Source organism: Pristis pectinata, chromosome 13 (genome assembly GCF_009764475.1).
Source record: "Pristis pectinata isolate sPriPec2 chromosome 13, sPriPec2.1.pri, whole genome shotgun sequence".
In the NCBI taxonomy this organism is placed as follows: Eukaryota; Metazoa; Chordata; class Chondrichthyes; order Rhinopristiformes; family Pristidae; genus Pristis; species Pristis pectinata.
The window spans coordinates 22,174,721-22,196,809 of NC_067417.1; the positions used below are offsets into that span (position 1 = coordinate 22,174,721).

General features: G+C 39.7%; 1 protein-coding gene across 1 annotated transcript in view; it reads left to right on the forward strand.

The window, feature by feature from the left end:
• piezo1 (piezo-type mechanosensitive ion channel component 1) overlaps positions 1–22,089 on the forward strand; it is a 217,726-nt gene that overhangs the window by 182,011 nt on the left and 13,626 nt on the right. Inside the window, 14 exon segments of the mRNA XM_052028089.1 lie at positions 951–1,022; positions 3,596–3,696; positions 7,559–7,679; positions 8,689–8,775; positions 10,830–11,002; positions 11,332–11,450; positions 13,576–13,767; positions 14,401–14,659; positions 15,193–15,381; positions 15,955–16,141; positions 18,545–18,653; positions 19,750–19,897; positions 20,744–20,958; positions 21,728–21,886. Coding sequence (XP_051884049.1) covers positions 951–1,022; positions 3,596–3,696; positions 7,559–7,679; positions 8,689–8,775; positions 10,830–11,002; positions 11,332–11,450; positions 13,576–13,767; positions 14,401–14,659; positions 15,193–15,381; positions 15,955–16,141; positions 18,545–18,653; positions 19,750–19,897; positions 20,744–20,958; positions 21,728–21,886 — 2,131 coding nt within the window.

Genomic DNA, 22,089 nt, shown 5'->3' on the forward strand with positions numbered 1-22,089 from the left:
GTGTAATGGGTCAATCAATACCTCTGCTTAAATGCCTGTGGGGGCGGGGAGGGGGATTTTTGAATCTTAGTTGGTTGAGAGAAATGAGAGACTTGTCGAGACAAAATGAGGAGAGTGAACGTGGACAAATGGCCAGGTGAAGGATGCCTGCCCTGCTTTCATGAAAGGGAAGTAGCAGAATGTGAACAAAATATTTTCTAGGTGTGAGATGCAGAGAATCTGCCAGGTAACAGTCTTTTAGTAACCATCCTATGCAAACAATTCTAATACTTGCTTCACTCACAGCCAAGAACATGGTTCTTTGTTCAAAAGAGTTTAATATCTGCATTGTTACTGGTCGTCCAAAAGTCCGTCTTAACATTCACCCGTGGGTAGAGCTCGGCAAACTGCCTTTGCTGGTGAATGGGAGGAAGTGTTGCTGTGCCAGGCTTTGTATTTCTATTGTGCAAAACAAGTGACAGTTTTGACAATGGTTTAGTGTGCGCCTGCTGCCAGTTGCTAACCTTGTGCCTGTTTGTTGTGAGCTGTGATGTTCAACATCCTCCAGCTGCTGAATGTTTTAAACCAAAGGCTGCTGATGTGTTGCAGGTTAGATCTGATGGCATAACGTTAATTGTCTTTGTGTGCATGGACATCCAGCTGCTGAGGCATTGCTCCTTGATAGTTGCGACTAAAATTGACAAAGTGCATTGACGGCATTGAATGCTTTTTGCAATGCTTATGTCAACCACTTGAAGCTGCATGAGTCAGCTTCTCATGGGTTCATGCTGCTTTAAGCGCACCTTTCAGAGCCTGTAAAAATTACTGGTAAACTTGTTTGTTCTTGTTCCTTTTGTAATTTTGCTGTGGTGGGAATGCTGCAGTAAACCTACCTCAGTAACTGATGTTGCCAGCTTAAGTTTATGGAGATCCCTGATGTGGAAACAACATGCTTATCTCCTGTATGACAGAGCACAGTGCAACGAAAGAGAAGTCCCAGGAGAAAAGGAAATGGTGGCATCCCTGGGCAAACCATGCGAAAGGTATTTAATGTGTGTGACTGCTTTGTGTCATATTGATCTAGCACAGTTTTCTGCCTCAGTGTTTATATTTTATTTAAACCTGTAGTAAGCTGTATTAGAAGCGCATGGCAATGCATTTGGTTAAATTTTGGGCTTAACGTTGTGTGAACAGTTCAGCTGCATTTCTGATCTGTGTGTGGTTTGTGCTTAGTGTTTTACTAGACCGAGAGCAAGTGAAATATTTTGAAATTCTACTGCATTTGCTCTAATCACATCTGACTGAGCCACCTGATTATGAGCTCTTTTATTATTTCCTTTCACTTTTTGTTACCACACATTCCACTTCACTCTCTCCAGCTCTGTTTACGTTGTCTTGATACTTACTCCCAATTGCTGTTTATTCTGGTTTCATATTATGGAGCTCACTCATGTCAACAGCTCTGATTTCTATGAAGCCACAGTGCCGGTGAAATCGGACAGACAATCAGCAAAACTCCATTTGACAACCAACAAATACCACAATGACTTATGAATAAAATAAACTGTCAACAAGACATGGAACAGATACAAATGTTACCATGTAAACCATCCTGAGCCACTCCCGCTGCCCTTCTGTGCTCTTGCCATCATCAGGAAATAAGAAATAGAATCCCAAGAGGAGGGCATAAAGATCAGGAGCAGATTTAGCCATCTAGCCCTTTGAGCCTCCTCCACCAATCATTCAGATCTATATTAGCTATACTTTCCTGAGATACCCCCATTGTCTCACGATTCCCTAATATCCCAAATTCTATTGATCTTTATTTTGGAAGAACTCAGTGACTAAGCCTCCACAGTCCTCCGACATAGAGTGTCCCAAAGATTCACCACCCTTTGAATGAAGACCTCTCTCCACATTTCAGACCTAAATAGGCTGCCCCTTGTTCACAGGTTGTGGCCCCCGGTTCCAAACACCTCGGCCAGGGAAAACCTCCTCCCTGCACCCAGCTGTCAAGCCCTGTAAGAATCTTTAAACCTTTCAAGCCTGCTGCACCGTTCAGTATCCCGAACAACAAGTACGTTTTCCTGCTCTATCCCCATTCTCCATAATGATCTCAGCCTTGAATTTCTCTAATGGCAGAATATCCATGACACTCAACAGTGGAGAATCCCGGAGACGTGCACCCACTGAGGAGAAAGTTCTCTCCTCTGTTCCAAAAGGCTGACCATTTACTCTGAGATGATTTCCCTTCCCTTGTGATGTATTGGACCAGGCTGGACCAGGCTCCTTACCCAGAACCACCACTTCAGTCTCAATGCCCTCACTTACCTGGGTTGGATGTGGGGTGTTCATCTTGCTGGCTCTCCACCCCTTAAAAGTGTCATATTCAGGGACATCAGAAAGAGTTACATTTCAAGCAAATAATTCATTAAAACATTATATTTTTAATAAAACACAGTTTATTAAAACAAAATACTTAAAAATATCAACTGGAAGCAAATTAATAAAAACTAAAGCACAGCTTCATTCTTCTAATCTGCAAGCCTGGAATCCCCATTGAAATCCATGGGCTTTTGAATCTTACACAAAGTCTAAGTGGCAATTTCTCAGAAAGACAATGCCCATGGGGTGTCCAGAGGTGAACTATAGTGACAGACCCATCTCCCTGAATCTATCAGAGAGTCCCAGGCCCCAAGTATTTGCATGAATTCTGGGGCTTACTTCAACTGAAATGGATGATGCCAGCTTGCACACAATTCAGGCCTATAAAGTTAATTCTACATTTTAAAATCTTGGTGCTCCTTTACTTTTTAAAGGACAGAACAGTGTTGACTCTAAGGTGAAGTTTCCTACTCGTGCCTTCACACCACTAGTGACGCTTCACTTTGTGTGATCAAGCTCCATTCCTTGGTGTGTTTCCGTGCAGTTTACAGTGTTGTTCATGGCCAATCTGCTAATCAGCAAAACTGTTCAGCCAGTGATAGCCTGATTCATGCCTGCAAACATACTTTTACTTCATGTCATTTTAATTCATGATCTAGGAATTCTCTACACCACAACATTTCTTTCCCTGCTTTCAAAATCAGTTTTTAACCACCCTTTCCTTTTTCTGTCTTTTAACCACTTTCTATAAAGTGTTTAGAGATGTCTTTCTGTAAGTGGAGTGCATAGTGCAACTGTAGGCAGTTTCTACGGTGCTAGGATTTTATACACCAAATCATTGTTTCATTTCAAAACCTGTCACAACAACTTTGTCTAAATAAAAACATTCGTGATTTTAGACTACCTGCTGTTTGTAATTAAGCTTCACTGGTTTTTGAATGCTGGTTAGTAACTCACTGCATTGAGTGGCTTTCACTACCCTGAGTGTGAAAATACTTTGTTTTATATATGGATGCTGTATTGTAGCTGTACTTGAAGCACTTAAAAGGAACAGGGTGAAAAAGTAGATGTTGTACCAATATTGATGTAACCAGTTCTTTCAGAGAATAACTGACATATTGTTAATATCTGATACGGAAGTGTCTTCAGGAACCTAATTCAATATGCTGCACTGACTGCACCCTTAACACATCTGTAATGATTTATGCCTTTCTCCCATTTATCTGTGTAGTGCTTCAATCTGGAGACTACTACTTGTTTGAGTCAGACAGTGAAGAAGATGAAGAAATTGTGCAGGAGGAACCGAAGCCTCCTGAACACAGTGCATTCCAGGTACCGTACAGTAGAACAGAACATTAAGTGAGCTTTGCACAGGGTTTGGGTGTGCGACAGAATGGTGGGACTCGGGCTAATACCCACAATGACGATCTGTTCATGAACAGAATGTCTCGAGTTTCCACTTCACAGAGAAGGGAAACGTTGGATGGTAATCTTGTCTCACTCTGCAAATCTGTTGTAGAATCCTATGCAAACAATGATGACCACCCAGGAATAAATATTTCTCATTTTTTGTCTTAATTTGGGTAGTGAATGCCAGAAACCTATTCAACAAGGGAAATTGGCCTCACCTAGATATGACAACATACTACCTCCATGTGTTATTGGACAGCAGTTAGCAATGGGAACCTGCTCACCTTTTCTCCACCTTGTCCTGGATTGCTAATGCCAGCTGCGTTTTGGTGTCTTTGGTGAGATCAAGTATCTCAGCACAAACTGGGGTCATTCTGTTTTGCCTGGATCAGTAATGCCCTGGACAGTGCGCTCCTAGGAAGAGCTAACTTGAGAAGTTGAATTGTTTTGATGCTATAGCATTTAAGTTTCCTAACCACGCTTTTCAAAATTCCTTTAATACTTTTTAAACAAATATATCAATCCACCGAATAGAGGAATTTCCATCCGCTGAATAGAAATTTAGTCACCCAGTTAGCTGTCTTGATGCTAAGGTATGCAATTAAATAAATATGATGTGCTGGCTATATTGTTCAGGGTGTGTGCTGAAGCATGTTTAATGTTTGTTGTCCCATTTTCCTCGTCTTCCCTTGCTAACCACAAAGCAAAATACGAATAATAACCTCAAAATACTTCAACATGCTTCACTCTTTAATTCCACCGGGACAAAACTGTACACTACCATACATCCCAGTGTATATCCTCAGCTGTGCAAATGCTAGTTGATTTAAACTAAATAAGATCCATTCACTTATTACCTAAAGGTAGTGGCTGGAAATGGAATGGGGGCTTGTAAAAACCTCGTAGTGTGAGGCATTTTGTTTGAATGTCCCCTGCTGCAATTTTCATCAGCACACGAGGCCCAAAGATTCTTCTTACTAAGCTTTACCACTTCAGGAAGTCTTCTGCAACTGTAGAGAGCTTCAGTGAGACAGAACCTGGAGTGAGAGCATGCCTAGTGAAGGATACGTTTGCCTTGGAGCTGTTGCTCTGTAGTTTCACTGGATTGATTCCTCAGCAGGGGTGAGGAAGTTGTTCTCCAAGGATATATTGAGGAAGATAGGCCTACCTTCGCTGGAGTTTAGAAGAATGTGATATGAAGTCATTAAGACATAGATCCTGAGAGGGATTAGCAAGGTAGATGCTGGGTGGTTGTTTCTTCAAGCTGGTAAATCCAGGGAGCATAGTATCAGTGGAACGGGTTAGCCAGTTAGGACTGAACGGAGGAGAAATGTCCTTTTCACTTGGATGGTTGTAATCTTTGGAATGCTGTACCACAGAGAGTTGGAGATACTCAACCATTGAATTGATTCAGTGGCTGAACTCGAAGGTATAATGATTAGGTGAGAAAGTGAACTTGAGGCACGGGTTGAGCCATGGTCACATGGAATGGTGGAGCTGGCTAGAGGGGCTCTACTCCTCCCAATGTTCTTATGAGTCTAATCATGGTGTTCATGTGCTTGTCCACTCCCTTGCAATGAAATACAGCAGCTGGACAATTCCTACCCGGCCTCATTTATCATGTCTTTTCCGATCATCTTAAGGAAGCTTCTGCTGAGGGTATTTACAAAAGTTGCAACAACTACAAGGGCTGCTGCTTCAGGGTTAACCCAGTCTACTCTTTTGCTTGGATAGGTATTGGGAAATACAGCAAATGGCTGATGTAAAATACTCACTGGGCCGAGGAAATACCAAGGCGCAGCTTGAAATTTAATATTGCCCCTTTTCAAAAAGCCTATTGTCAACTCTTCTGTTATCCCCAGACATCATATCCAAAATTCTTTAACTCTCTTAAAACCACCAATCTCTACAGTCAACTATCCTGCAACTTCCTATTCACTTCACTGCCAGCCTGCCGAGCACAATGCTGACCTAACCATAGTCACAAGTAATGCTCATGGTGACTGTAACCATAGTTGTTATTGCTGGTTGATTGCTGCACAGCATTCACTGCCATATCTCTCCATCAGCTCTCTTCTGATATGTCTCAAAGCAGACTCGGCCTCTCCCGCTCTGAACTATGCGCCCCCCTTCACTGCACCCACAATGTCCCTCCTCATTGCTCCCATCCACAGACATGGGATTACCTTTCCTGTGCGTCACAATGAGCTCTTCCTCTGATCTTGCTGATTTCTTACAGTTAGAGATCGGTCATAATTTGATTGAATGTTGACAATTGGGAGGATTGCAGCAATTATTAACTAAATTCCCAGATCCCTGATTCTGTTCCCATTCTCCATCATGAGTATTGGATCAAGTAACAAAGAGTAAGAGAAAAATGGAAAGTTTATGACACAGAAGGATGCCATTCAGCCCATCATGTCAGTACCCATTGAAAAAGAGCTCTCCTGCCTAATCCTGGTTTCCAGCACTTGATCTGTAGTTCTTCAGGTCATGGCTCTTAGAGAACCTCTCTGGTACTGTTTAAATGTGTTTCTTCCCCTACCATCCTCTCGGGCAGTAGATTCCAGATGTACTGCACCCACTGAGTGAAAACATTTTCCTCATCTCCCCCCCAATCCTTCCAGTGATTACTTTAAAACTATACCTTAATTACCACATTAACTACCTAAATATCTCTCGCTTCCATTTCTCTAACATTACCAGCCTCCACCTTTTAACATTACTTCTGAAGCTTTTATCCAAGCCTCATTTTCCGATGAGGCTGGTGGCATAACTCAATGCTGGGGGTGCCACTTTGTGAGACACTGATAGTGTTTTGCTTATCCTTCCAACAAATTTAGAGGATTTTGTAGAAACAGTATTTGTGGTAGTTTTCCAGTGCCTGTAAATGTCCAGGTCTCAGAAGAATGTAGAAGGGCAGGGATCACTGTAACGAGAATATTTTAAAATTCATTCCTTGTTCTTTGCTGATTCAGCAGCAAGAGGTATTCGCAAAGAAAGGAGGCACTAAATACTTGGTAAAGGTAATAGGAACTAATTTTTTAGAGTTATATAAAGAATAAAATACAGAAAGGGATAAGAATATTTAAAATACAGAAGGAAGCAAAATAATACTTATTAACCAATCAATGAACTGATCTATATAATGCCGGAGGGAACCTCAGGTGTCCGACAGCCGTTCATGCAGCTTTCTCTCCGTGTCCCAGCACCGGTTGTGACCCAGCCTAGAGGAAGGTCCCGATTTGCAGAAAGAAGGTGCCCCCTTTTTATACCCCTCAAAAACTTAACATAACTTTTACCCCAGTACTTTTCCATTCCATAGTGGTACCAGTCTGTACCTTCTTATCACTTACGATCTTTAGTCTAAACACCTAACTTAGAAACAGACACAACAGGTCTGTAAAGAAGAAAACATTCTTCACCAGTATCTAATCTCAAAGATGTGCATCGGTACTCCTGTAAGTTCTCAAAACATTCCCACATTCCAAGCTGACACCATTTTGTGTCACACACTACTGCACATACTAAGGAGGAATCAGAAATGACTTCTGGCTAATTTAACTCTTTCCTTGCAATCACTGCTGCCTATTTTGTACCAGGTCTGATGCCTTGATCTCCAAACATCCTTTTCGTCAATCAACCAAAGACTGTGCTGGCACATTGAAGGCAGTAGTGAATTTCATCAGCAATGTCTGCCTTTGCTGATTATAAATGTAAGCTGTTGTTAATCAATCCGCAGTAATTAATCATACTGTTACTTATGTTTTTGTGATTTGCTTAGTTGGCATACCAAGCCTGGGTAGCAAATGCAAAATTGGCCTTAAAGAAAAGACAGGAGCATAAAAAGAAACTTCAGAGATTCAAACACGATGTTGAGACACGAAGGCGATCACAAAAAGCAGGTGAGAATGTCTTGTTGCTAATTGTATACCATTGTAATACTTGAGATCCCACTTATAATGCCAGATCCTTTATGAGCAAGCCTACTCGAACCCCGCATTGGAGTGGTGATATAGGTGATGGCTGGGAGATCACAACACTTAAGCCAGGATCAGTGGCCTGTGGAGAATCAGGACTGTATTGTTTAATCTGAGAACTTTCACCTTTTTCTTGAATATAATAGTATCTGCATTAAAGGTGCCATAATGTAGGTTTATTAATGGCATTTGGCCAGTCTGTTTATATTTTTATTCTGGAGATCAGTTTATTCAGTTGGCAGTTTTATATGAAACGTCAGGAAAACATTTACAATTAGGTTGGCAGCAGTCAATCGTATTCTAGTCATTATATCATGAATTCAATGAAAGTTCGCTTATTTTAATTTATATCATTGGTATACATAAAGAAGCTCTTGTGTTCTTAAAGGATAACTAACCCTTGATATTTCTAATAATAAAAGTTAAAGACTTCCCAAACTTTTAAGTATTTTTAGATTTTTTTTATTCTCCTGTTGCTGTTTTGTTCTGACTGTATATTTTCTTATTTGCTTAAGTTTGTAAACGGGAGGAGCATAAAGAACAAAGCTTAAAATTATACAGAAGAATGGGAACTTGCATCAGTACATCCCTTCACAGCCAAACTATTTTCAATTTGACCCCAGTACCCTGCAGGTAGATTTTAGAAGCTCATTCCCGCAGTTACATGAATGGAAGGGAGATTGCCATTTGAAGGCAAGGCCAGCCTTTCCCGAAACCAAGCCCTCTGTGGATTGATGCTTTGTGCCAAATTGAAATGTTAGGAATACTAACTTGGATCCATTGTATGTGATAAGGAAAGTTAATAGTTCCCACTGTCATACCAGATAACTTTTCATTATGCAGGTTATGAAACTTGTACAGGAGTTTTAACAATGCTCAGACCATATTTTCTGTGAAATAATGCAAAAATGTTGAGAATGCCTATTCCTACCAGGAGCAACAGGAGCTGAAACATTGCAAGAGGAATCCTCTAAGGATGAAGTGGAGGAGGAAGGAGGAGGAGAAGAAGAAGAAATACCATGCAAGTAGAAATTAGAAACTCCGCAAAGCTTGGTGTTTACACAATATGAGATCTGCCCTTTCTGAGGCCCAAGAAATACAATTTGAGGTGGTGCTATTCAGGGTGTTTTTGGAAATTTTTTTCAAGAGAAAGCCAAGAATCTTACTAATTTTCATTATGTTTTTGCACTAGAAAAGGCAACTGTTAATGACTAATATAGCTGAACTCCTAAACCTCGTGATATCTCACTGTAATCCTCCCCTGAACCTTCGCCATTTGGATTATAATCCATCTGCCACTTCACATTTTGTCAAACAGCATCTGTTATTGTTCTACCTTTTCCTCAATAATCTACAGTACTTACTTCTATAATTTTCTCCATGATTTTTCTATACCTACTTTCTCGTGTAATCCGCAAACTTTGATATGGAAACCTGTCCTCTGTTTCCAGATCCAGTTCATTTCTAAGAGTTAAGTGCTGTGGCCCCAGCATCATCAGTGCATACTGCAGGTTACTCCCTGTTAATCTCCTTCCGCCTTTATCTGACAATCTTCCCACCACCGTCAAACAGTTTCCTCTCCATGCCACAAATTTCTATCCAGCGAAAAGCCTTCTGAAAATTTCTTTATAATGAATTTTTTGTGTATTAGTGGCACCAAGTAAAAGAATAACCCTTTGCTGTCCAGGAAACAGTTGTATTCTGGTTAGTGAGAGTTAATGAACCAAAAATTAATCCTTAATAGAATTAATAGAACTCTGATTAGGCCGGATTTAGAGTATTGCATGCAGTCCTGGTCACCTCACTATAGGAAGGGTGTTGAGGCTTTAGAGAGGGTGCAGAGGAGGTTTACCAGGACACTGCCTGGATTAGAGGGCATGTGCTATCAGGAGAGGCTGGACAAACTTGGGCTTTTTTCTCTGGAGTGGTAGAGGCTGAGGGGTGATCTGTTAGAAGTGTATAAAATTATGAGGGGCATAGATAGAGTGGACAAGCAATATTTTTTTCCCATTGTTGAGAGATCCAATACCAGAGGGCATGCATTTAAGGTGAGAGGGGGTAGGTTCAGAATAGACGTGAGGGGTACGTTTTTTTACTGAGAATGGTGGATGCCTGGAATGTGTTGTCTGATAGGGTGGTGGAGGCAAATTCATTGGGGGCTTGGATGAGCACATGAATGAGAGGAAAATAGAGGAATATGGGCATTCTGTAGGTAGGAAGGAGTAGCTATGTCGGCACAACGTTGTGGGCGAAGGGCCTGTACTGTTCTATATTCCTTAATCAATACTGTTTTTAGTGAGTCTGAAACAAAATGGAGAAAACTTCAAGCGCCATCAGATATCAAATCTTGTACATTTATTGTTTCATTTGTTGTAAGATTCACTCCTTACCAGAAATTTCAAGAAAATGCATTCTCCTGACTACATTTGTCTATAGGGTATATGAGGCATAATTCATACAGTGACAGTGGGAAAAAAAGCATGAAAATTATCCAAAGCCTTCATAACTTGGGCCTTTATAAGTGATTGTCAGCTGGAGTATTGTGTTCATTTCTGGGAACAATACTTTGGAAGGATGTCAAGGCTTTGGAGGGAGAACCGATGAGATTTACTAGAGTGCTGGCAGTTGTGTGAAGACACTGGAGAAGCTAGGGTTATCCTCCCTAGTAAAAGCAGATTAGGGGAAGCTTTGTTAGAAGTGCTCAAAATCGTGAATGCTTGGATAGGATAAAGATTTTTCTTCTGGTTGAGTTATGCAGATGAAAAAAATCTAAGATGACTGGCAAAAGAACCACAGTTAATGAGAAAGGAGTTTTATTTTTGTATTGGGATTTGGAATATGTGACAGAGGTAATTTCAGTAACAATTTGGGAAAAGATATTGTACAAATCCTGACAGCAAAAATGTATTCAGGGTTGTGGGGAAAGAGCAGGGGTGGGGACCAATTGGATTACTGTACCATAGAGCTGGTGCAGGCAAGGTAGGCTAAATGGTCTCTCCTTGTGCTGTTTCATTCTATGATTCATGCTGGAATGCATCTCTGAATCTAATGATAGCCTGCTTCTTTGTCTTTTAGCTAAGAGTAATATTATTCAGCGTCTGATGTATATTCTGAGATTTCTCTGGGTCCTATTCTTGGCCATGGTTGATGGACTGACACAGTGGCTAAACACCCTTGCAAAGCAATACCTTGACACTTCCACTGTTTTGTGGATAGAGCGCTATGTACTGACTCAGAAACTTGCTCGAGTAAGTACTTGGATCGTTTTTCTTTGGAGAAGCCATATTCATAAATACATTTCTTAAAATCAAGCATTTATTTAATGTAAATTTGTAATCTAATACTGTTAGCAAATGATCATGCTGCCTTTTAAAATGATCTTTTAATTGACTGTAGGTACAAGAATCAATTGTATTTTGTTTAATAAAGTTGGGTTTTAAGACTATTACATAAATTTTATTCTTACTCCAGTACTAAGAAGAATACAATATAATGCATGATATATGTTTGATGTTGCTACTTACAGTCTTCTAATGATTACAATATGCGGTATTTGTTTTTACTGTTGTCTGTTCAGGGTGAGGGAGTGCAGGAACCCCTGACCGGTCTTTATGAGCCATCAGAAGACAACAATCAACCACAGGTGCCCAAAGAGATAACAGATGAGTGTGCTTCACAACTCAACACTGCATCAAGGCAGGTGCATAAATACATTTTCATAGGCATGTTACCCAGATTTTAGTTATCCATAGATTTCTACTCTCATAAGAGAAAGGTGATGTTATGAGTGGTAAAGGTCCTTGGTGGGGTAGGGTGATGCAGAAAAAATGCTCACCAGCCCTCCAGAGAAGAATTTAATGGCCGAGCTTCACCTACATAACCAGTTTCTGGCACCAGTGGGAAGAGTTGCTTGACCTGTTAATGGGAATAGGATGTTAGATTGAATGGTGTTTCCCCAGCACTAGGCAACATTTGGGAATGGAAGGGCAGCTGTGATGGTTTGAGAGACAGGGCAGACGAGACTGGGGATGAACCAAACTTCCCGCTGGGACCCATAGGATCCTCCATGTCCTTTTGGGCAAGAAGAAAGCATTTCAGTTTTGTGGGGCCAGCAACCCTTTGGTTCTCTTCAGGTTCCATTTAGGTTGTGTCCTAAAGGGGCTTGGCCTTGTGGATAATATTACTACTTAGTCCCTGGTGACATAATTATTCAGCATATTTAAAGCAGGATGTGACTGACTTCTAGAAGGGGTCCTCTTCATTTGGTAATATTGAAATCCATGTATGTTTAACACTATTGGAAGGCTAAGTCACATTGGTGCATTTCAACACCTGCCAAGTTGGAAGTTGGGGTGATGGTTCATAAGGGAGCTTTGAGGAGAGGACAGTGGAGTGGGACTGGTTGGATTGCCCTTGGATGGAGCTGGTGTGAACGAGATGGGTGAAGTAACCTCCTTCCATGTTGTGACTAGTCTATGATCCCATGAAGTAAAGCACTACCAACGTTAGTCAAAGGTCATCCAGCTATCTGTCAACTAGTATCAAAAATAAAGAAAAGAAACTACAGATGCTGGAATTGTGATGTCTTCAACCTGAAAGGTTAACTGTCTCCCTTTCCACAGATGCTTCCTGACCTGCTAAGTGTTTCCAGCATTTTCTGTTTTTAGTTGACATTCTAGACCTATTGTCAATCAGCTTGACATGGCTGCTTTGAGCAAGTTTTACCAGATGACAGCCAGATGCCCAGCTGCATTGATGTGGTACTGAGGTTTTCCAAAGTGTCAGGATACTTTTCCTCTCCTACAGGTGGATTTAAAATTTTGGGCAACCAACTAGGGAACAATCTTGACTGCCCATCAATTTCTGAAGCAAAGAGGACTGAGGCATTTTAAACCACCAGAGTTGTCGAGCTGTGGGCACCAAACAAGTGGCGACAACTCACAGATATTGAACCTGAGCAATTGGAAAAATGTTCAGTGTGGCCAATGAGGCTATTCAGACCATCATATCCATAAACCTCCTTTGCACCCTCTTGGGTGCTGCAACCACTTTCCTGTAATATGGTGATTAAACCTGCTTACACTGCTCTAGCTGTGACTTAACGGCTGTTTTTTAAAGCCCTAACATGTCCTTTGTGCTGTTCATTGGCTCAGCCAATGAAGATAAGTGTCCCATATTACCACCTTAACCACTTTAGCTGCCTGTCCCACAGCCTTTGGGAGGGGTACATCTATTCCTTTGAACATTGAAAGATTCAAAGTCATTTTTGAAGCAATTGAAACTTCTCAACCTTTATCTTTTGTTTGGGGAAAGTGAGAGGAATCGTAGAAGCATTCAATTGTTATGGCATAAAAGGAGCTCATTCAGTCTCATGGAGAAAACAGTCTGGTTGGTTCCATTCCCTGCTCTTTCCCCATAGCCCTCTCAAAAGGCCTTGTCTAATTCCCTTTTGAAGCCGCTGATTGATTCTGTTCCCGCCACCCTACAGAGAGCAGGTTCTAAATCATCATTAATTATATTAAAAACAACATTTTCCCACATTCCGTTCTATCTTTTGCCTAAAATTTTAAACTTGTGTAAAAGCAGATGTTGTTCAATGTAACAAGTTGAGGCAGTCAGAGGACTGTGGTGGATGGGAATTGGTCAACACCCCTCCCTCTCCCCATTCAAGGAAAGAAGTCGGGACACAGCCCACCCTGGTGCAGAGGGGCTAGAAGTTCATTACAGGAGATGATTTGGGCCAGTGATGTAGATTAGAAAATCAACTGTTAAACAAAAAGTTTTTTCCACTCTGTTTATACCATGTTCCTTTTTAATTCAGTAATTCTGAAGAAGAACAAGAATCCTTGATGACCTGTGATGAGAAGAAAGCGGTTCCCGAGTGCAATAAAATCACAGAAACTGAAGAACAGAGTTTAGCTGTCGATTCAGCGGAATTTGTCACAGTCTCAGAGGAGACAATTGTCTATCCCATTGCCCGCTGTAGAACTGCCAGTGAGCTCCTTACAAGCAGGTATAGAATTGAACTGGAGCCAGTTCTGGAAATTGGTCTTATTGTAACCTGGTGGATTTGTGACCAAACCTGCACCATATTCATTATCTTTCAGATGTTCTGTTTTAATGTGGATTACCACCTGACTTCAAAAGGGTGACGTTTCCCTTTCAGTGGTTCCATTTGCAAAGGTTGAAATTATGCTTGTATTTTGTCCTATCTTAACAGAAATCTTTCAATGAAAGATTTCAATGAATTGCCAGTTAGAAATTAATTAAACATTTTTTATTTCTTTTGGGCAAGATTTGGTTACAGTTTTCATTGATTTTTGTCTTGTCTTAGGAGGACATGGAATATCAGTTGACTTTTCTTAACCAGATATTATTATGATTTATCTTGTGAAAATAATCATACAGCACAGTGCAAAAGCAAGGAAATGCCTACATAAATAATATTTTACTCGATAACAAATGTCCAAGTGGAATAATTCTATTTCACTAAAATTAATATAGTGCATAAAACATGACAAAAGTTCTTGTACACATGTAAAGTTGTGATAGGACAAGAAATGGGTCACTGATGCCCGCTTGGTTGGATGACGATGTATGAATTTTACAAATTTAGCATTAATACCTTTGTTTTTAATTTTTTAAGCTATTACTACATTGAAGAATTGGAAGATTCAGAGAAGTTTTACGAATGCCAGAATCGAATTTTGAAACTGCTGTTTGCAGTGTATTATGTAATTGCTGCTAAATCCGAATTGACCTGTTACTTCATCATTATCTTGAACAATATGACCTCTGCCTCTGTAATCACGCTCTTTCTTCCTATCCTTATGTTCCTCTGGGCAATGCTCTCCATTCCCAGGCCCAGTAAACGATTTTGGATGACAGCAATCATCTACACTGAGGTGAGCAGTGATAGCTTTGCACATTTATCATGCCACAAATTTATAAGTTGTGAAGTGAAAATAGCACTAAATAATTTGTATTGGCTTAGTGATAGGACACCTACTTCTCTCACAAAATGGTTACTTCACGCCTGACTCTGGATGCCTGTGCCAATTGATCTGGCCGACATCTGTCAATGCATTTCCAAAGAAATGCGTTCAAGATGAGTTTTTAAACTATTGCTCCCCTTGTCACTTGAAGAAGAGCAGCAGTGTTTCTGGTGCTCTCAACAATATTTATCCCAAAGCAGATGGGGAGAAACAAACAACGTTCTTTGTGGGACGCAGTGTACCAATTCATTGTTACAATTCTCTGCAACATTGACTATAACTTAAAAGTTCTTCATTGGCTGCAAAATGCCATTTTGTTTGGATTTGCTTTAGTGATCTGTGATATCTTACTGCTTTTCATTTTATTCAATGTCAAAAATATTAATAATTTTTACCCGAATGAATATCAAAGTTCATCAATATGCCTTTGTTTAACTTTACAGGTGATGGTGGTCATTAAATATTTATTCCAGTTTGGGTTCTTCCCTTGGAACAGCCACTATGTCACTTCACTTTACGAAGACAAACCATTTTTTCCACCACGAATCCTTGGCTTGGAGAAGACAGACAGTTATGTTAAATATGATCTGATTCAGCTTCTGGCACTTCTGTTCCACCAGTCACTGCTAAAGGTTGGACATATTGACTTTCATTATCATTGATAAAATAGCTGTCTGTACAAAGATAAGGAATTTTGCAACTGCACAAATGTGCTCTTAAAATAGGCTGCTTTGGTTTAACACACTGTCAGGAATCCATTGGGTTTTGATATCCTGTTTCCAGAGGTAAGTGTAAGTTAAATCATCAACATAGAGCAAAAAGACTGCTATAAACCTGATGCATTGAGACCATATGAAATAAACAAAAAAAACTTACTGGTTTTCATTGAGTCCTCTGGTAATAGACATGTCAAAAATTGAAGTTCTCTTGGCTTGGGAATGTCCAACAGGTGCCTGTATCTCATCAGTTTTGTGCAAGTAAACTCTGAGGATTAATATTGGATGTGGTTTGGTATCTTTCTGTAACCCTAAGCCAAACAACTTTGGTGGACGTATATATCTTCAAAAATATTTACAGCATTTCACTAAAGAAAATGAATGTGGATTATTTTTATTTTGTTAATATGCATTACCCAAAATAAGGAAAGGATTGATTTCTCTACCACTTGTAAATGTGGCACTTCTCTATAACTTCCTAATATCTAGCGATATGGACTATGGGATGATCAGGAGGATCAAAAGAAAAAGGATAATGTAAAAGGAAAGGAGGCTACGCAAAAATCACAGGCTGAAAACCCAGATGAAGCTGCAGATGACCAAGTTTCTGTCTTGCAACCAGAGCAGGAAGTAAAAAAGACCAGATTCCAGTTCAGAAGGAGAAAGCAAACCAAAGGTGAGAGGTTATTAGTTCAAGTTCAAGTTTATTATCATTGGCCTCCATATCAAGGGTAAAAATGACATGAAAATTAGTCTTTTGCAACAGCAACACACTACATTACAACCATGACAAACATAAATTACATAAACTTAAATTAACATAAATTATACATAACTTACTCAACACAATAAGCAAAAATAAAAAAGATTAGTAATAATAACACAGCATAATACGAACTTAGTCCAGTGTTTAGTGATGTTTTGAATTCACTGCAATCTTGGACAGATATCTGAGCTAATTCAATAATAGATAATAGTGTGGAGCATTTTAAAAGAGTAAATCAATTCTGCTATATGGCATACCTATTCTCTGAAATTCTATCGGTTCTGTGAGTCTAGGCTGCCACTAGCTTTTGCCTTGAAATTTGGATGAGTTTTACTTTTTTTTTCCTTACCATTGCTGGGATTCAGTACTTACTTCCTGAGTGCTTTGAGAATGCAATAATATCTCATTACGCCTGTTTCAAAACCTGAACAAAAATGGCTTAATTGATGATTCCAATTACAAGAATTTAGTTTTATTTTGTCTCTGGCTGGGACTTTCTGTTGGTACTGATGATTGGACTGGAATAGACAACTTTCTGTTAGTGATCTTTTAAAGTCCATTTAGAGGCACATTCTCAATGACAAAATGTGCTTTCATGAACTGATGCAGGGTTTCAAGCTGAAATGTCAGCAATTCCTTCCCACTACCCCCCCCCCCCCCCCCCACCCCCAACACACACAGATACTGGTCGACCTGTTGAGTTCCTCCAGCAGATTGTTTGTTTGTTTGTTTGTTACTTTTATTGTATACTTTCAGGAGAAGTTATAAACATACCATTTTTGTCACATTGATGTTACAGGAAGTCCCCGGGTTACGAACGAGTTCCGTTTTTGAGACTGTTCGTAACCCGATTTTGTATGTAACTCGGAACAGTGTCCGCGCATGCGCACTTGGCCCGGAGATTGCGGCAGCGCATGCGCACTTGGCCCAGGGATCGCAGCCGCACATGGCCCCAGCCGCCCATGTGCACTTGGCCCAGGGTTGGGCCAAAGAGGGTGTACCGCCGCCATGGTAGGATTGGGGGCCGGGCCCGCTTACAAACTGAAGGTCATTAAGACTACGAAGGTCGGTTCGTGTGTACGGGCGTTCGTAAGTCAGGCGTTCGTAAGTCGGGGACTTCCTGTATTTGCAAATGAACAAGGATGCATATTTCCCTGATTTATATTATTTTCTTGTCTGTAACCAAGAAATATTTTTCCATGATGTTTATGGCTATTGGAAAACTAATCTTCAACTATTGCTATTTAATACACTCTTATTTTTGCCCCACAACTGGATTTTTATATTTGATGTTGAAGGCTAAGTTTCACAATACTTTAACTAACAATATAGCTCTTTTACTAACCAACATATTGCATTGTTTGCAATAAGACCCTTTGTGATTTAACATTAAATTGATTTATTCATACTTGAAAATGGTTGGGTGGGGATGAAACTGTTTTTCTCAATGTAAATGGAAAATAAAAAAAAAGCATTATGTAAGCAATGAACGATTGCAGAGCTCTCAGGTGCAAGGGTTTTGGATGTCCCAGTCCATGATTAGCAAAAGGCTAGTAGGCAGATATGGGAAGTAATTAGGAAAGACAATTGAGTGTTGCTTTTATTGCTTGGGGAATTGAATTCAAAAATAGGGTGCTATGTTTCAGTTACAGAGGGCATTAATAGGACCACTTCTGGATGCTGTGTACAGCATTGGTCTCCTTGTTTAAGAAAGGATGTAAATGTGTTGGAAACAACAATCCCACTATTTCTGTTTCAATTATTGCCAACAGGCTCCTCCAAGTTCTCTAGATACCTGAACCCATGCAGAATCTCTCACATGGGACTCACCATGCCAGGTCCCAAGCTTAATTTTATCGTTTTGCAACTTCAGTGTCCCTATTGGTACAGGCCTTGACACCAATCTCTCCCACTAATCACTGCCCATCATGCTTTAACCTAACTTGTCTCGGCCATCAATCCTCACCATATGACCTACCTCCTTCCCTTTGGTTGCCTACCTGATTGCAGACTCAACCCTATCCCAGGCCCTGTTTGGGCTTATAACCACAGGCAATCCGTCCAGGTATTTATGATCTGTTTGCAATAATTGTTCATGAGTCCAGGAAATGGAAATATTTTTGCTTTATTTTAAACTGTACTTAGTTGCAGGCCAGTAATAATAGCGCATGTGGTGAATGCATAAAGGAATACCATAATTGGCTCCTGGAGTGAAAATTTATTAGACCGGGTCATGAAATTCCAATTCAGTATGACTTAACTTGTAAATTGTGGTAGAAAATTATTTGATTGATTGATAAATGGTCCTTTTAGTGAAGGAAAATTCATCTCAAAAGCCTAAGAAGAAACACACCAAAAATGAAAAGGCAAGCAAGAAACTAAGTGAATTTTGGATGAAGGTGAAGAGTCATCTCACTAAGATGTAAGTAAGCCCAGGATGTGCTGTGTTGCCAACATAATAACGAAGGCCATATCAAGTCAAAAGTGTGGGAAATAAAATGATTTTTCAGTGAATGAGGTTATAATTAAATCAACAGTATTTTTATTAATTTAAATATAATTAAGTGACTGCATCTTTTTAATATTTGAATTAAATTAGAGTTTGTGTGAAACAAAAGTAGATGATCAGATAGATTAAAAATTGTCTAGGTTAGCTAATACCCCAAGATTGATGTAAATAATTTACAAATTGGGATGTAGGCCTTATTTCACTGTACAAATATGGGTGGCATAATTCGTTGCTTTTTGTGCAGTGGTGTGGTGTGCTCTGAAAGGACTTGAGCCCCCATCTAGGAGCTCTGTGTACACTGAAAGTACAGGAAAATGGCATACAGCTGCTTTATTATGGGTGTATTAACATTCTACGTGCTTTTTACTGTAGGTGAATTTTAACAGCTTGGGGCTGGGGAATTGGGTGTATACAATGGATCTGACTGCACTCTGAACGTGCTTAGCTCTCATGGCCCTGTGTGCATTCTGCCCCAGTCATTGTGGAGCTGGGATACCCACAATGGTGCATTATGAACAGATTATATGTAACCAAATCGGCTATTTGTTGAGAAGACCAAACTTACTCCAAAGTTGGAGAATAAGCAAGAAAATTGTGGTTCTTCATCCCACATCAGCTTGGTAAAGTGTAGGAAAGGAATAATTAAGGTACATAAGTAGAATTCATTTTCTGACATTTGAAACCTTAATAAGCAAATGTATTTGTTTTAAAGGATTTTTTAAACCTCTAGTAAAGAGGAAATCAATGGCAAAATGGTCTCTAGTTTTTTGATTGCTACATTTTCTAATGGGAGTATGCCATCTCTCTGAGGCTGCCTTCAGTTGGGATACCTGGTAACTACACTGACCTAGGTCATTACTTCTGCACAGTTACATTAGAATGCAGCCAGTACTGTTCCCTTGTATTAATTGTGAATAATCTAAACCACTGTCTTCTACCTAAACTCTTAACAGTGTTTCATTTTTGTTTCACTGCTGTAATAAAAGGCTTTATTTTAATGTGTTCTCAGGGTGCAGAGCATTTGCAGACCTCTGCACAACTATTTTTGCAACATTCTCCATACAAAATACCGTGCAGCGACTGATGTCTATGCGCTCATGTTTTTGGCTGACGTGATAGATTTTGTGATTATCATCTTTGGATTCTGGGCATTTGGAGTGAGTTTCTGACATTTTAAGTATTAGCATACAAGTTGATAATTTTTTCAATATCTTCTCCCATCTCCTTCTCACCTAAAAACATTGATATCTATTTTGATTCTTCACATGATCATTATTCATGTTTGAACCTCAGCCACGAGTGCCATGTGGCGATTTGACAACTAGGAGCCTTGCTGTATCTGTGCAGCCGATAGGCTTTGTTTGATGGAATCCTTGCATAGTTTTGTTTTGGCCTGTCCTCCCTCATCCTTGGGTCTCCCAAATCCCAACCCAGTCAGCAGATCCAATCCAAGCTGAACATTTAACCTGGGAATTCAGTGGGCACAGTAACTCATCCAGTCATTGATCAATTCGCTGAAGATAGTGTTTGGAATGAATAACAAGTTTTCATAATGATTATAATCTCCATATTACCAAGAATATAACTGTTTGAAGTTTGTTAATTTTAACAATTTATCTCTCTACGTTTTACAGATAAATTAATTTTAATTCTACAAGCATTTACAAAATATTTCTTTGCCCTGTTTCTAAATGGCATCTTCTAGCTGAAAATACTGGAATCTAAGGTTCGCTCTGTCAAATATTTTTAAATGAGGCTTGCTTTTCACTACCCCTTCCCCCAGAGAGTATTGCCACCCTTCTGCAAGTGTCTGTCAAATAGAGGGGGTGGGAATTAGATCAATTCCTGGAATTCATTGACGGGTCTTTCTAGTTTTGAACTGTCTGCATTAGTTCTAGGTTTAGTCATGTACTGAATAGATAGCTACATTCTACAGCCGCAAGCAAGCTCAGTAGGCACATTATGATTTTTCCACACTAAAGTCCCTTCTTTTGCTTAAATAGAAACATTCAGCAGCTGCTGATATTGCATCGACGCTGTCTGATGATCAAGTTCCTGAAGCTTTCCTGGTTATGGTGCTAATTCAGTTCTCCACTATGGTGATAGATCGTGCTTTATACTTACGCAAAACTTTACTGGGAAAGCTCATTTTCCAGATAATCCTTGTGTTTGGAATACATTTATGGATGTTCTTCATATTACCAGCAGTCACTGAGCGGTAAGTAACTTGAATATTTGACAGAGATAGAAAGAGTAAGATCAGGTTACAAACACAAAATGCTGGAAATACTCAGCAGGTCAGGCTGCATCCATTGGGAAGAGTAACAGAATTACTGCTTCAAGTCAAAAACCCTTCCCAGTTCTGACAAAAGGTCTTTAACCTGAAACGTTAACTCTGTTTCTCTTCCCACAGATGTGGCCTGACCTGCTGAGTGTTTCCAGCATTTTTGCCTTCATTTTAGATTTCCAGTATTGGTAGCTTTTTTTGATTTTCAGTTTATTTTGATACATGTGTGAAATGTAGCATTACTGATACAGATACTACACCAGTAACATTCACTCAGTTTGTTGAGCTGAAACCCATTTTTCTACCCAAGTGCCCAAAATTTACATTTGTGGTAAATCCATCCTATGCCAACCTGAAACCTGCTTAAAGAAAAAGATAACTTACTTTTTACAGGCTATTATGCATCTTGTTGTAGGTTGAGTGTAATTTTATTTTTTTTTATAGATGAGAAATAGTTGCTAGAAAATGTGTGAAATTGAAATGAAAAGTGGGCATAATGTTTAGAATGTTGAGTACCTAGGTGATAACAGATTGCTAATGAAGTATTTCCTTAAAGTGTTTGGATTCCACACAAATTGTGGAGAAGATCTGGCAGTGCAATGTAATTCAGCAGCAAGTTAACCACTGGCTCACTTAATTGTTTAGTGGCGTGATAAGACATTAGACTTCATGGTTATTTTATTTCATGTTCTCCAAACAGAATGTTTAATCAGAATACAGTGGCACAGCTGTGGTACTTTGTGAAATGCATCTACTTTGCTTTATCGGCATACCAGATCCGTTGTGGCTACCCAACGCGCATCCTCGGTAACTTCCTTACAAAGAAATACAACCATTTGAATCTTTTTCTCTTCCAAGGGTAAGTCCAAAAAAGCAGGGCTGTAACTCTTAAAATTATTGTTGGAGGTGTTTTAAAATGTTTAATCCTTTACAGGCAAGTTGACACATGATAAAATACTCATCGCAGAGTAAAACTATGAACTAAGTGCTTATATCATTGCGATATTTCAAAGGATTAGTAATGTTATGTGTGTGTTCAATTGATATTCTCAACCTTCAGGA